The sequence below is a fragment of the Sceloporus undulatus genome, chromosome 6 (assembly GCF_019175285.1).
Source record: "Sceloporus undulatus isolate JIND9_A2432 ecotype Alabama chromosome 6, SceUnd_v1.1, whole genome shotgun sequence".
Lineage (NCBI taxonomy): Eukaryota > Metazoa > Chordata > Lepidosauria > Squamata > Phrynosomatidae > Sceloporus > Sceloporus undulatus.
The window spans coordinates 130569152-130584959 of NC_056527.1; the positions used below are offsets into that span (position 1 = coordinate 130569152).

At 41.4% G+C, this 15808-nt stretch overlaps 1 protein-coding gene across 1 annotated transcript; it reads left to right on the top strand.

Moving 5' to 3' along the window:
• Positions 1 to 12067: 12067 nt before the first annotated feature.
• Positions 12068 to 15163, top strand: LOC121933983 (three-finger toxin 3FTx-Oxy6-like). Its single transcript, XM_042473962.1, has 3 exons — positions 12068 to 12261; positions 13934 to 14053; positions 15021 to 15163. The coding sequence occupies exons 1-3, from the start codon at positions 12210 to 12212 to the stop codon at positions 15161 to 15163; spliced, it is 315 nt and encodes a 104-aa protein (XP_042329896.1). The 5' UTR covers positions 12068 to 12209.
• The last annotated feature ends 645 nt before the right edge of the window (positions 15164 to 15808 follow it).

Consider the following 15808-nt stretch of genomic DNA (forward strand, 5'->3'; position numbering starts at 1 on the left):
GAGCATTCTACATCTCGTTGTGCACACTTCTTTCCAGAGATCTTCTTATAATAAAAAGCAGCATTGTTTTATACAGTTTTTATCAGTTTGGGGGGGGGATATAGAGGGAACCCTTGCTTTACGCAGAGGATCCGTTCCGGACCCTCCCCCTACGTAAAATGAATTCTGTGCATGCTCAAGCCCCATTTAGATGAATGGGGTGCGCTCCCATGTGGTGCAGTGCGGCGTGGCATGGCATGGCACACTCACCATGGGCACACATGCCATTCATCTAAATGGGGCTTCCCCTCCGCGTGACCTCAAATCTGTATATGGTAAGCCCACATATATATATGGAGCCCCAAGCAGCTTGCAGGGGAACACACACTTTCTCTACTCCTGCCCTAAGGAGAAGCAAATGCTTCCTTTTTATATCTATAGCTTCTCAAGTGGAGATCTTTAGCCAACTCAATATACTGTAGCCATTCCCTAAATCACATTCATTTTGTTTCTGTAGCGTGGTATGAAAAAGATTATCGTTACTGTGAAGGCTGTGACAGTGTAGATCCATTCAGCCGGTGTCTGAAAAGGCCATACAAATGTATTGCCAAGAAATCAGAATATTGCTTCAACCGAATAGTGAGCAAGGGTGAGTGCTAAAGGGAACGTATATTGGGGAACATATATATCATTCTATTTTAATAGATTCTCTGAGAGTGTCACCAGGCCTGCATGTAATGCATCTACATATCTATGCATGCATCTACATGTTCCAAAGGAACAACCTTAAAACAATCAAAATGTGAAATCAACAGACGTTTGGGACTTTCTGGATTACTAAGATCCGAGGTTTCGGGTAAAATGAAGCATGCCTTCCAATATTTTGCCAGTGTGCATATTAGGGACATGTTTAGTATACTTCAGTTTCTTAACCCACAACTTTATGAGCAATACCTCTTCCATTGTTATGTGTTGTTGTAACTCTTCCAGTATGTGGGATAACCTGATTTAATCTAGTTTGTATTAGCCTAACCTGCATGGATTTAGGGACAAAGGGGCAATCATTCTTTTGATGAAAGATGTCCTTGTCTCATATACTTTATCGGTTTTCCAAACTATATGGGATTTCTTGAGAATGCCGAGGTAGTTGAATAGTACACTTAAAGAAGTGAGCTTGTGTATATGTGTTTTGAAAGCTTTTTTATATCGTGTCAGGGTCTGGGGAAAAGTGGTGGCGGCGGGTGGTTGCAGAGGCATCCTGCTCTGTTCCTGCAGCCAAAAACATGAAGATAGCATCATGTCCCTGGACTTCCCAGGAGTTCTGTGAGCAGCCTTGGGAGGTCTAGGGTGAGGCCTGGTGCGGGAATATAGCTGAATGCTGACATCCAATATCTTACTTTCCTCTGGTCATGAAATAGGCATGAGAGAGCCCCAATCATTTAAGAGGTAGGGAAATGTAAAGGAGCAAAGCTATGCCTTCTGGGAGGTTTGTGCCTTTCTTTATATTTTAATTTTAATTTATAATTTTTTGTGTTTTTTGGGTGGCTATGTGGCCATGTTCTAGAAGAGTTTATTCCTGACGTTTCACCAACAGCGCCACAGCTGCCAGGGAAATGTCAGGAATAAATTCTTCTAGAACATGGCCTCATAGCCTGAAAAACCCACAGAAAACTATGACTGGCAGCTGTCAAAGCCTTTGACTTCACATTTTAATTTATGTTGTATCCCAACTTGAGGCAGGTAAGAAATATCATTATTGTTGTGATGATGGTGGTGATGGTGATGATTTATGCTCTACTAGACCAACCAAGATTTCAATCTAAATGTAGAGCAGGAGATTGACCAAATTAGAAATTATGTGGTAAATACTCCCAACCACAATGACCAAAGAGGACCTATACAGGGGTAAATAGCAATTGTACCTACACAGGTCAATCACCAACAGGATGCCAACCCTAGTCAAGAACTTAGACCTAAAGGCCATAATGAATGTGTCAATTAAATGTTTGATCAGTGCTACTCAAAGTAGTGGTCTATGGACTGATGCTGGGCCATGAGCTATCAACTGCCAGTCTGTGATGAGTTTCCAGGAAAGAAAGAAACAGTTGTACCCAATGGGGATGAACATAGTGCTTGTCTCCAGCACACTAAGGAAATAGCCCTCCCAGCCTCCACATCAAATAACTGAAGAAGCACAACCCTTTATACTATATTTTTACATGCATATTCTGACCTGGTATATTTGAAGCCTGTTTCCCCATGCAAATTCATTTTCACTTGAATTTAATTCTCCTCTTTGTCATTCTCTTTACACCTTTGCAGGTGGACTTCTTCTCTTTGTGGATCGGGGCTGCATTTCGAACTGTATTCATATACAATATGATGGCGACTATAAGAACTTTACCTGGTGCTGCAGGACAAGAGATTATTGCAATCAGTATAATTTCTGGCCCAGTGATCTTCCACCGGAGCCATTAGAGCTATCATAGCATTCTGCTCACCATCACCACCCATCCCCAAGTCTCACTTTGTTCCTACATAGGGATGGGTGAGAATGTTGTTTCACTTGATTTCTGATCAGAACTCATCCAAATATATGTGGTTCTGTGGTTTTGTTTTTTACATCTGAGATGGAAAGTACTTGGGATATATATTAAAAATTGAATGTAAATGAAACCAAAATTGACCAGTTCATCCACCCAGAAGGAGTTCTTTGTTTTTAAGAGTCAGACTTGAATCCTGGCAAGGTCAACCACGTTAGTGCTGAATTAATGTTGCCATATTATTTTTTCTGGAATGCTCCTTATCTTTTACAAAACCAGTAAACAACATGGACTTCTTGATCCTGGGGAAAGCTGTATTTGTTGAGTTCAGCCACTTTGTAAGGGGAGAAATTCATTTCAATGTTGTTTTGAAGAATTTATCCATATATATATTTGAAAATTTGTGACATAAAAGACTTGGAGTTAAAACAAACTGATTGAAGGGAAAATCAAAACTAACAGATTTTTCCATCCCTACTTTCACTTTGTCTCCTTTAGAGTTGGAAAAGGGATTGGGGCAAGTCCAGAATATTCTCCTTTTTTAGTCAGGCAAGGTATAAGAGATTTTCCTACTCTTATTTGGGTTGCCATCTGGTCTGAACCTATCCAGTGGAATTAAATTCTACTATTTCTATGGGGCATCATCAATCCCCATTGGCATGTGACGGTCACATCCATAATTACTACATTTTAGCATCTATGGTTTTATGGTACATATTAGCATTATTTCACGATGTCCAGCATCCTGTTAGTGATATAGGCAAGCATAATCCCACCCTATGCATGTATATGTGCTTTTCTTTTCTTTTTTCTTTTTGTCATTGTGGAGGTTTGGAGGTTCTCTTCCTTCTTCTCCAACCAAAGCTGCCCCCTCAGTTCACCATGTTGTTGCAATAGCCATCTCGATGGCCATTCCACCTTTAGTGCAGAGCAAAGAGAGGCATCTGACTATATTCTTATAGCCAGATATAGACCCATGACGCCATCATCTGGGATTACTGGAGGAAAATGCCCTCAGACTGCATCCTGCTCCGGGAACCCAGCATGATGTAATGGTTTGGATGTTGGACTAAAACCCTGGAGACTAGGCTTCAAATCCCCACTGAGACATGGAACTCCCCACTCAGCCATCTGCACTCAACCATGAAAACCCACTTGGTGACCTTGGACAAGGATCACACTCTCTCAGCTTCAGAGAAAAAACAAAGGCAGTCTCCCTCTGAACAAACCCGTCTTAGAGTTGCCATAAATCAGAAATGACCTGAAGGCACATAACAACACAAAATGGGATCTCTTTCCCAGTTTCTCCATTTCCAGCAATCATAGAATGGCTGTGGTGGGCAGGAGAGCTATCTCAGGGAAGCCATAGTAAAGTTTCACATATGGAACTTATTCTACATACATTTGCATAAGATCATTCAATTCATTACACATGCCTAACTTTTGGAGTAAAAAAAATGTCCTATGTGGACCAGAAAAAAAACCAAACCACTTGAAAACAACGAATGAAACAAAATGCCAGTATAAAACACAAGCAACAGAGCATTTCTTAAAAGACTAATGAACAAATATTGGTTACTTAAACACCCCATAATCATGTACATGTTTTTCCCCTCACACATAGCAGTTTCAAATATTCTGACTGACAGCTGAAAGAAAGGGAAAAGGCTGTGTAACGTTTCCTCTTCCTTCATTTATTTGCAACAAGTTTGACCCCATCTTCATCTGCTTTTGTGTGCATTGAGAAAAAAAGACATAGGGACATAGTTGAGAGTAACAATCCGTGTAAGTGAGTATCCAAGGTAATTTGAGTCTCAGGCAAGAAACAATCAGATTTGCCATGTTTTTGAACAACATTTCATGGAAATTCTGTGGCAAACTCCAGCTGTTTAGATGCTCTTCCATGCGCCATTGCTCCAACTGAGAAGCCCCCCATTGCTGCATCTGATGCGATGTGGGTGCAGCCAGGTACCCCATTTCCTCACCAGATGTGGCAATAGGGTGCTTCTCAGTAGGAGTGGTGGCCCAACAAAGTAAGGAGCATGTGCTGATAGCGGGTCCTGGGTCAGTGCAGGAACAATCATGCAAACAGTTGTCTGAGCCCACACTAATCTGGAGACCAACCCAGGTGTGCACCTGGGCCAGAATATCAGGGGCTCATCCCATGCAATCCTGGCTCATCTGCTCAGCCCCCAGAGACAAAAATTTACATGCTTTTGATTATACACCCACTGGTCAATTTTCTTTAGGTGCATGAAAAACCTGCCAAATCCATTAAGTCTCCAGCTGTTCTACATTCTGACTTTGAATCAGTTTCTAATAATACATTCACTGGGTCCAAAGCCATTTCTTCCTACTACGGTGTAGGATGCGGTGTCCTCTTATTAGCTTCTTATTTTGACTTTGAAGGCCTTTTGCTGCTCTCCTTCCTGCGATTAGAAGAAGGAACTAACAATGAACATAGTTCTGGCAATAGGCTTCTTAACTCTGCTCTCCTTTGATACAGGTAAGATCCAGAGGCAAGAAGGGGAAACAAAGTATATAGAGAAAATCCTTTAAATCTTTCATGGCCACCCTGCAGGTACAATCCAAGGCCACTGTCATGTCAACTCCTCCTAGGGACTTTCCAAGAATCATTTAGTCGTGGAGTAACAAAGAGTAGAACGTGATTTTAAAAAATGAAAGAAAAAAAGAAGAAGAACATAGACCCATCAACTTTTCATCTTGAAAAATCATTAAAATGAACCATTAAACTCATTGCCACTGGAAGGTCCACCAAAGTTCATCCCCCTAATTCAGTGGATTTTTTCCCCTTTCAATCCATCCACTATTGGGAGGAAAGAATTCTGCTCAAAATGAATGGCCCCAAATTCAAAATTATAGGGACTACATTTTACTACCAAGAAGCCTGTGTAGAACATAGCTCCACATGTCAGACTGTTAGCAAGAATAATATTGTGCTAAGCCTAGAGTGTCAGGACCTGGAGGTAGCCCTTGTGCTCAAATCTAACGTCTGATAGTATAACAGAAAAACCTTTATTGAAAGCACAGAGAGATCCAACTAGTATGACTTTTTGACAGAATTTTCTTTCACAGGCATTAATATTCTTATTTACATGGCAACAAAAGTCTTCAGTAGCAATCAGATAGGAGGTTGCAATATTTCCAAGTGCAACATTCTCACAAACCACTAAACATAACAGTAAAATGAACTTATATAAATCTTTGGCGCTCTACAGACAGACCCTTTAGCACATCCTGGCGATGTGCTAGGGTTGCCTCGGGGAGGCGCGTGCACACACCCTGCAACCCTAGCATGTAGCGATGACGTCACTGCTGCGCGCCGTCCAGATGGACCTGCGCAGCAGTGATGTGTTTGCGCCACCGCAGGCAGTTTGCGGCAGCGCTAAAAGGAGCCACTTTTCCGCGCTTCTTTTATTTCCGCGTAGCCGTGCCACGCAATTTGGTTGCTGTGGCATGGCTACGCAGAAAAGAGAGGCGGCTACTGGCCGCCTCTTTCTGGTGGTCTGTATCCCGCCTATATAACCAACCATAACATAATATAGTTAAACATAACCAAATAAACAGATCCAAAAGTATGTTAACCTCTCTTACATAACTGTCCCCCCCACTACAATCTATATAAAGCCCAGTACCCACTGCCTCTTTTTGCCATGCTGTGAAACCTAGTTTTCAAATGATGCACTTGACCAGCACAGGAGGAATCTGAAATGAAGCTGTGTTCCAGTGCTAAACATCAGAGCAAAATAACCCTTGGTTTGCTCCAGTTCAAGCCAGAAAGTGTGCATGATCACACTGGAATATGGAGTGTGCTTCACCAATGTGAAAATGGGCGAAGGGCCAGGAGGCTGGCAGAAGCAGTCTAGAGCATGCGCCATGGAGCCACCAAGCTGTCAGCACCTTCCTGGCTAGAAGTTCTGGCATGGGCTGAAAAACGTTCACCTTCGACCTCCCATGCTGCCACCAATGCCATTGTCGAGTGTAATGTTTTTCTTGCCCAACTGCAAACCAATTGCACAAGAACACTCGTGGTCAGCTGCACTCCCAGCATGGCGCACCAATGCCTAGGCATCAGCAAGCCAAGCAAAAAGAGGGAGAGGTGTCTTCTGGAGCAATGAGGAGACAGCAGATCTCATAGCCATATGGGGACAGAACAATGTGCAATCCCACTGGAATATCGAGCAGTTAAAGAGATTCACAGAGGAGATAAGGCCCAAGGGGTACAAACATGGCATCTCATATCTAAACCTTAACACTTCATCAAGGGAACAATCAGAAATAAAATAAGGTAATGCCCATAATACAAAATGAATAAGTAAACTGAATAAGATGTATAAAACTGGGAGAAGGGAATGTTGGAAATGTCAAGTGATGGATGAGACTTTTTTCACTTATTGTTGTAAAGAAGTAGCAAGATTCTGGGGAAAAATAAAAGACATGATGTCTAAAATACAGTACTCCAAATAACAATTCCCATGAATCCTCTACTTGAATGTCCCTTGTGGTCTCTTTAAACTCTGCGATTCTGTGATTATAATCACTGTATCTCTAATGCACACTGATCACTAGCTGGATATCTTGCTTTGCAGTTAGGCATGGCCATTGCTCACTGTGATGTTCTGTAAGAGCCATGTACTTAATGTTTTCTTTTTCAGGCAGAGCACTTACATGCCTGGCATGTAAAAAAGTTGTAGAAGATAACAGTTGCTTCCATTATGAGAGGAGCTGTGAATCGGGAGGGTTTGATTTCTGCTACAGTCGGCTGATTACTAAAGGTAATCCAATTGAGCACTGAGCTATGTTTTAACACTGGAAAGAAAACCCTATCAAATCTATGGAGTCACCATATGTTGACAGGTGACCTGAAGGCACATATATACCCGCAAAGTGAAATAATCCTCTAACATAGCTGAGGCCCACAAGACAGATTTCAGGATGCAGGAAAATCTGTATGGTGTACATAACTCTCTGATTCAATCAAGGCCAATAGTAAGGAGAGAGAGTTCAGGAGAATAACTCGGAGCAGCCTGCCCTCCAGGTATATGGCACTTGAGGCAGTTGCCTCCCTCTGCCTCATGCCAATGTCAATGCATCTTTTGATCTTTCCCAACAATACTGACATTTATTCAGAAGGTAGAAATTTTATATTTGGAAACAACAATCTCTGCTGGAAACTTCATGGTGCGTGTTTCTCATTTTTGATGTTGTTTTTTTCAGGAGAGAATATTGTTAGTGTGGATCGTGGTTGCACTCTGGTGTGTCGTGACATCAAGAAGAGTAAAGAAGATTTGGAAGAAAAGATGCTGTGCTGCGTGCGAGACTATTGCAACGTTCACAACTTCTGGACTGATAAATGAATGAATAAATGAATTAAAAAAACACACGAGTGGATTAGTTTTCATTGGGCAAAGGTCAATAAGATCAGATGGCAACCACATCCAGTGGCAACCACAGTAGCTCTGGAGGTTTACTTGCTAATGTGCTAGCTGTGCATAATTACAGCGCTTTAGAAATAAAGTTTAATAATAATAATAATAATAATAGGTTTCGTTGCCTGAAAGTTTTTCTGAGAAAGTCATTGTTGTTCAGGTTCCAAAATGAAGTAGATTCCTCCCATCATCTTCCGGATGTAAAGACACATGTGTCATTTTGCAGATGGAATCCATTGGATATCCTTTCTTTCTTACTTACTTCTCTGTCTCTCTCTTTTTAAAATATTGGCAAAGCTAAAATGAATTCATTTAAATTATTTATTGCACTTATATCCCACCTTTCTCCCAAAAGGGGATCCAAGGCACTCATACAGCATCAATGATGTTGCATCAAAATTAGAATAAAGATCATTCTGAAAGCACTCTCAGAAGAATACACAACCCACTATGGAGTTTATCTTTATGTGCCCAAATCCACCGTTATGGGATCTAGGCCTGTTTTCCACCCACATGAAGGTTGAATGCCTGAGGCAAGTCGAGGGCTGCCCACCTACAGGATTCTTCCTCAAGCACAAAGTAGACCTGTCAAAAGCAAAACATTGTTTTGATGTTCTGCACTCTCAGTATCAAGAAAGCTTTAATAATAAATAAATAATAATAATAAACTCATTGTGCCCAGGAAGGCAAAATGAAATCCGCCCAGACTTTTCCTCCACCATCCTGTTCAGTAAGGCTTTGATATTACACCATCTGTTTCTCCTTGTCTTTGCAACCCTTTTGCTTCTCTTTCCACTGATGCTTTGGAGGGGAAAACTCAAAGATGAGCAATGTTCTGGCAATAGGCTTCTTAGTCCTACTCTGCATTGATGCCGGTGAGTTTCAGAAACAGTTCTATAGAACAAAGTGGGGCAGAGGGGATCTCTTACAATCCCTTAGTGATGTCCCTGCTTCAGAGGAGTTTTGCCTTTGCTTTTCACTGAGGCTGAGAGAGTGTGACGGGGCAGTGGAGAAGGAAATTCCACCAAATGCATGCAAGGAGAAAGAAGATTGGCCAACAGATTGTTGTTGTTGTTGTTTTGTTTTTAATTTTGTAATAATTAATAACGTTTGCCATCTTGACTACACTCTGATGTAACTTAGCCACACGTTTCCCAGTTTTCCTCTGTGAAATGTTAGAAGGTATATTATTATTGCCCATCCTGTTTCTAAGAGACCATTCTTTAAAGAGGCATTGATGCTTGATTTTGTTTTTCTTCATTTTTTCTTCTCCCTGTCCAGCTGGTGCTGTCTTATGCCTCTTCTGCAACTATGTTGGTATTGATAATATATGCATAGAAGATGAAAAGACATGTGAATCGGGAGACTGGAAATTCTGTTATGTTAAGGTGCTTGTTTCACGTAAGTCCCCCAATAAGAACTAAAACCCTTGAGAGAATGTGAAACGCAATTTTGCTCATACAGCTCTGCTTAAAGATAAATTTCACCAGTGCAAACAGGAAGAAAGGAGAAAATACATGGGGTTAAATCCTATTGCTAGACCTTAGTAGAGTAGATCCATTGCACCAATTGGATTGGCCTACATGCAGACTTACAATTCAACAGTTAACTGAATGGGAGTCAAGGGGAGTCAAGGGGATTGTCTATTTCAATGACTGCAGTGAAAGCAGTGAAATCAAAAGATCAATCACCTTTTTTTGATTAAAGACTTTTGTGCAGCTCCAAAAAGTAATAGGAAAATTTGATAGTTTCTCCAACATTCAAATTTTTAAACCAGCCCTGCTAAAGCACTGGTGTAACAAATAAAGACACACAGCCAGCAAATTGGAAAACCATTTAAATGACACCACTGGACACAATTTCTAGATAGCAGTTTGTCAACCTGGACTTGCTCTTAGATTGGAACATGCTGGCTTAAGTCAGGGGAAATGTGGAAAGGAGGCAGAAGCTGCAAACAGCAAGCAGAAATTATATTAAACTGGATGAGATGAGCATCTCAGCATCTCTGGCTATGATATTAGATGTTCACTTCACACAATGCCAATGTACACATTAATTCTTGTAACAGACTGATGCTTACTCTGGAAATGAAGGAAGTAGGCTTGAAAGACAAATTTCTCAAATGTAAAACTGGAGTATGTAGCAGGGAGTCCGTGAGTCATTTTTCTTCTTTTCCCCTTTTCTATTTCTAGAAGGGCTAGTAAAACGTGTGAGCAGAGGCTGTAGTGCATCGTGCATTAATACGACAAGAAGGCCAGTCGGCTACGAATCACGCATGATATGCTGCGAAACAGAATTTTGTAATGATCATGACATCTGGAACGGTTAAATGGAGGAATATATAATGTAACACCTTTAAGACATGTACAACATTTGGGTCAAGATAAATAAATGAAGTTTGAAAATAAATAAATGTTGAACATGAGTATGAGAGACTGGCTGGTTTTCTACTGTCTTCTATTGTAGTCTGTTCCAGCCATCCCATTACTGTAACTGAAACTTCAATGCATGGCGCAGTCAGTGGTGATAATTGTACCAATGGGAAACTCGTGTCAATTGTTTTCTTTGTAACCAGCAGATGCATTTGGTAGGCTCAATTCCCCCTTTCTAGAGATTTGGAAATGCTGATGAGAATGAACTACTAGGGAACGCACATACTTAGCAGGCACAGTTTGTATACATGAGTGTGTGTCACAGTGGAACTACTACACTAGTACAGAAACAGCCCTCCTGTACTTTCCCCTCTACCACTTTTTGCATCATCTACAAAGCACCACTGAAACTGAGACTGGAAATACATTTGAGCCATTTGTTTATTCATTTATTGCTTAAAACAAGGTACATGAGAAATCACTTTTGAACAAATACGGCAACTCATGAAATTAAGTGCATGACCCACAGGAGGTCCATGCAAACTAAATAACCTCTAGATCCTTCATGGCTGACCAGCACTTCCCAAAGATGGGGATGTTGTTGGGCTAAAAGTCTCATAATTAAAAGAGTTTGCCATTCACTGAGGTCCACTGAAAGTGGGTAAGTCAGGGGGAAAAAAGTTTTCCTTAATCCTTCTTGGCATGCTTGGGTAACGACCCATCTGTTTTCCCACTCCAAGAAAACTTTCCTGGTAGTCCTCCAACCCAAAATCCCTGGAATAGGCTCTCATCACAGGGAGCCCTGGTGGCAAAGTGGTTAAATTCTGGTACTGAGGATACAACATTGTATGTTCGATTCTGGAGGGCTCCGAGGTCCACTCAGCCTTCCCTCCTTTCCCAGGTAGGTAAAACGAGTGCCCAACTTGTTGGGGGCAATTGGCTTATACATTGTAAACCGCTTATTCATTGATAAGCAATATAGACATTTACTTACTATTGCTATCATCCCCCTCATCCTCAAATTCAAATAGTTATAGAGATGTAAGGAGGAGAAAAACAGATTGCTTTTTGGCTTTCCTTCCTCAAAACTCCAATATACCGATGAGCAATATTCCAGGTAAGAGTCTTGGCTTCACTTTGTGATGGCTACATCCCTTCACATGTTTAAACAACACTATCATATCACCTCTTAACCTTCTCCAGGCTAAACATACCCAGCTCTATGCTCTAACAGCTTTCTAACATGTATAACTTCTGAAACGAAGAAGAATAAATACAAGAAAAAGCAAAATAAATAATAATGGAGGCTGCCTTAAAAGCATTTGGAAACTGCCCCTCTGTTCCATCCCAAAGTTAACAGAACTGAATGCTGGGGGTTATAGCCCAGTAAACCCCAGGAAGATACAAGTTGCCCACCGCAGCATAAACTAAGGGTATCTTCCATCCCAAATGTTAGTAACATTACAATCTTCTATGTTCTAAGAGCATTTTAGTTTTTTTCTATTACAACTGCTGAAAAGACATCTATTTTAACTTCCATAGTTTCCCCTGTACCTGACAAATTTGTCACATGGCTTGACAAATGCAAATGCATCTGTGTTTCATGTTATTATTGCAATAGTATCATAGTCTGGGAAGAGAGAGGTGTCCCATACTGACATGTTGGATTCAAATATGGGCTGCCACTGCTTCACTACCAACAAGATTCTAATAATAACTTTTCTGCTCCCAAGGCTGCAAATTAAATCTTCCCACTCCATTCTTCTCCTAATCCAGTGTAGGAAGGTTGCAGTTTTGTGCCATCTACTGATATTGGACATTGCATTTTGCTTTTTCTCTGTGTTGCTCGGGAGAAGACAACCGAAATGAGCAAAATTCTGGTAATGGGTTTCACCATTCTGCTCTACTTCAATATAGGTAAGTCCCAGAAACAAAAGCAGTTTAATTGTATAGTTTAAAACAATAGAACACCCTTTTAGAAGCCTAAAACACTTCAATTCTAAAAGCCTGTGTGTGTGTGTATGTGTGTGTCTCTCTCTCTCTCTTTCTGTGTGTGTGTGTGTATTGGTGGGAGGTGGAAATGTCATCCTTACTCATGCCAGCCTCCAGCAGACCAGATCTCCTTCTTTCAGAGTGGTTGCTGCCTGGTAAAGTACATTTGGGAGAGTGGTTTTCATGGCAATAGTGCTATGATCATGGCCACTGAGGGATTGTGAATATAGATCAGAGAAGGGGTTCCTGGAATGAAACCCCAGTGGATACTAAGGGCCAAAATCCAAAACTTTTTGAGTCAGAACAAAATAATAGAATCATAGAGTTGGAAGAGATGGCAAGGGCCATCCAGTCCAACCCCCTGCCATGCAGGAAATCACAATCAAAGCATTCCCAACAGATGGCCATCCATGCTCTGTTTAAAGACCTCCAAAGAAGGAGACTCCACCACTCTCTGAGGGAGTGTGTTCCAGAGTCTAACAACTCTTACTGTCAGGAAGTTCCTCCTAATGTTGAGGTGGAATCTCTTTTCTTGTAGCTTGCATCCATTGTTCTGTGTTATAGTTTCTGTAGCAGCAGAAAACAAGCTTGCTCCTCCCTCAATGTGACACTCCTTCAAATACTTAAACAGAGCTTTATTATCACCTCTTAACTGTCTCTTCTTCGAGCTAAACATACCCAGCTCTCTAAATCTTTCCTCATAAGGCATGGTTTCCAGATCCTTCATCATTCTCCTTTGGACAAGCTCCAGTTTCTCAACATCCTTTTTGAATCTTGGTGTCCAGAAGTGGACACAGTATTCCAAGTGAGGCCACTTCATTCTGCTTTGTTCAGACCTCACCTGGAATACTGTGTCCAATTCTGGGCATCAAGGTTCAAAAAGAATGTTGACAAGTGGACTATGTCCAGAGGAGGGCTACCAAAACAGTGAAAGGTAGGGAGCTGAGAGAAGAATGTTAAGAGGTGACATGATAGCTATGTTTAAATATTTGAAAGGTTGTCATATGGAAGAAGTACCAAGGTTGCTTTCTGCTGCTCTAGAAGCTAGGACACAGAGCAATGGATTCAAACTACTGTACAGAAAAAAGATTCCACCTCAACATTAGGAAGAGCATCCTGACCGTAAGAGATGTTCAACAGTGGAATAAGCTTCTTCAGAATGTAGTCGAGTTTCCTTCATTGAAGGTTTTTAAGCAGAGACTGGATGCCTATCAGGGATGCAGCCAGGATTTTGGCAAGGGGGGGGGGGGCCAGACTAAGTGACATCATTATAATGGGGCTTGGGCGTGGTGGTGCAGTCACCCACCATTTGTTGTATCTAATGGAAGGGGGGGTCTGGACCCCATGGAACCCCTCCCAAGCTACGTCCCTGTGCCTATCTATTAAGAGTGTTTTGATTGTGTGTTCCTGCATGGAGTTGAACTGGATGACCTTGTGGAGAGTGGAGAGCAGAAAGGGGGCCAGTCTAGCTTTTGGGGGAGGGAATTCCACATCCTGGGCTCAGGCTCTGAAGAAACCCTTTGTCATGTCCTCCACAAGCCTACCTGTGATGACTGTGTTTAAAACGCTGACTATTTCCCCCTATTTTTCTTCTTAGTTGGAACTCTGGTCTGTCATTACTGTCGCAATGTCAAACCTGACAACACTTGTGAGCCTAAGGAAACTACTTGCAGGACAGCACCAATGAATTACTGCTTCACTCAAATCATTTCTAAAGGTGAGTGCACATCAGTTCCTGATACTGGATGTGAAAGATGAGAGCGTTGTCCCTGTTTGCTCTTGATCTTTCTGCGTAAGATCTACAATAGCATAGCTTTTTTGGTGTTGTTGAACAACAACTCCCAGCATCCCCACATTGTCTATCTTGGCAAGGGCTGTTGAGAATTGAAGGTCAAAACCATATGGAGAGCTGCACAATTCCTACCCTCAAGAGAGTAGGCTTCCAGTCAATCTGAGGATGTGCATCATCTCCAAACCTCATCCCAAGGTAGCCAGAAACCACTCTTTCCTGAACATCTGCTTCGGGCCCTAGCCTGTGTGATTTTTCTCATTATTGCCTTTAGTCATCATGACCAAACTGTGATGTTGTTTAGCCACACATGTCCTGGTCTTTATCTGTGAAAGTGATAAAGGCTGGAATTCTACATTATGTAACTTGACCTATACTTGGCTTTGTAGCAGAAGGGCTAAGAAACCTTATTAGAGAATTTGTGCAAAACAGGACACCGACAAGTGTCCTAATGCATACTAGGCTTTCACAATATACATCAGCACTTCCTAGCAGGTGTCTCAACTTACAAAAGGACAAATATGCATTAGGCCCATTGCGCATTAGTCATTTTGCTGGCTTCCCTATGTAATAACTTCACAACACCCACTGGCTGAATACAGGTATTACAGAACTATCCAGTTATAATCCCTGAAGATGTAATTTTACTAATAAAGAAGTAAATGCACAACAGGATTCTGACCATTTATTTGTTTAATAAAAACCATGAAAGTGCCAGAATGATAGCAAGGAGAAATTGCTAAGAAGAATTAGAAGGTCTGCATGTGGTTAGGTGGGACCTATATTAGGCTGAATCAGATACAATTAACAGTCACACAATCATTGGAAATAGAAGAAATTTATCAGTACTTGAACTGTGATGCATTTTTCCTCCTTTCTTCTTTTCCCTTCCCAGAATTTTCTATACAAAGGGTCAGACGGGGCTGCAGCCGTGCGTGTTATTCCATCAGGTTCAAGAAATATCGACTTGAAAGAGAAAGACTCTGCTGTACCAAAGACCGCTGCAATGATCACGATATCTGGGTTGCAAAGAAATAAAGAAATAAAATTGATCAAACTCCAAAAAACACACTGCAGTGATACCTTTTTAATTAGGGGGGGGAAAACTGTGGAGAACATGCAACAGAAGTAGCAGAAAACCAGAGACATATTCAAGGTGCTCAGCGGATGAATGATGCACCGCATTCATCATGTTATAACAGGGATGTTATCGTGGGAGTCTACTACAGACCCCCAAGTCAGACTGAGGAATTGGATGATGCCTTTCTAGAAAAGATAACCATACAGTCAGAAAGGAGAAATGTACAACTGATGGGTGATTTCAACTATCCTAATATTTGTTGGAAATCAGAGCAATATGGAGAAGTTGCTAAAATGCTAAAAGGGGACAGAGGAAAGGCAGAATCACTCAACACCTTGTTTGCCTCAGTCCTCTCAGAAAAGGAAAAGGGTGCTCAGCCTGAGGATAATGGAGCAGATGACACAATAGGAGAAATGCAGCACATAATAAATAAAGAGAAAGTACATGAATACCTGGTTAATCTAAATGAATTTAAGTTTCTGGGACCAGATGAACTACATCCAAAGGTATTAAAAGAACTGGCAAATGTAATATCAGAGCCATTGGCAATAATTTTTGAGGAGTCCTGGAGAATAGGAGAAGTCCCAGCAGACTGGAGGAGG

What these genes read in the sequence shown, in the direction of transcription:
- LOC121933983 (XM_042473962.1), top strand. Translation starts at nt 12,210, where the DNA reads ATGAGCAAAATTCTGGTAATGGGTTTCACCATTCTGCTCTACTTCAAT. An exon ending in TCTGCTCTACTTCAATATAG is followed by an intron (nt 12,262 to 13,933) that starts GTAAGTCCCAGA and finishes TTTTCTTCTTAG; the next exon opens with TTGGAACTCTGGTCTGTCAT. An exon ending in CACTCAAATCATTTCTAAAG is followed by an intron (nt 14,054 to 15,020) that starts GTGAGTGCACAT and finishes TTCCCTTCCCAG; the next exon opens with AATTTTCTATACAAAGGGTC.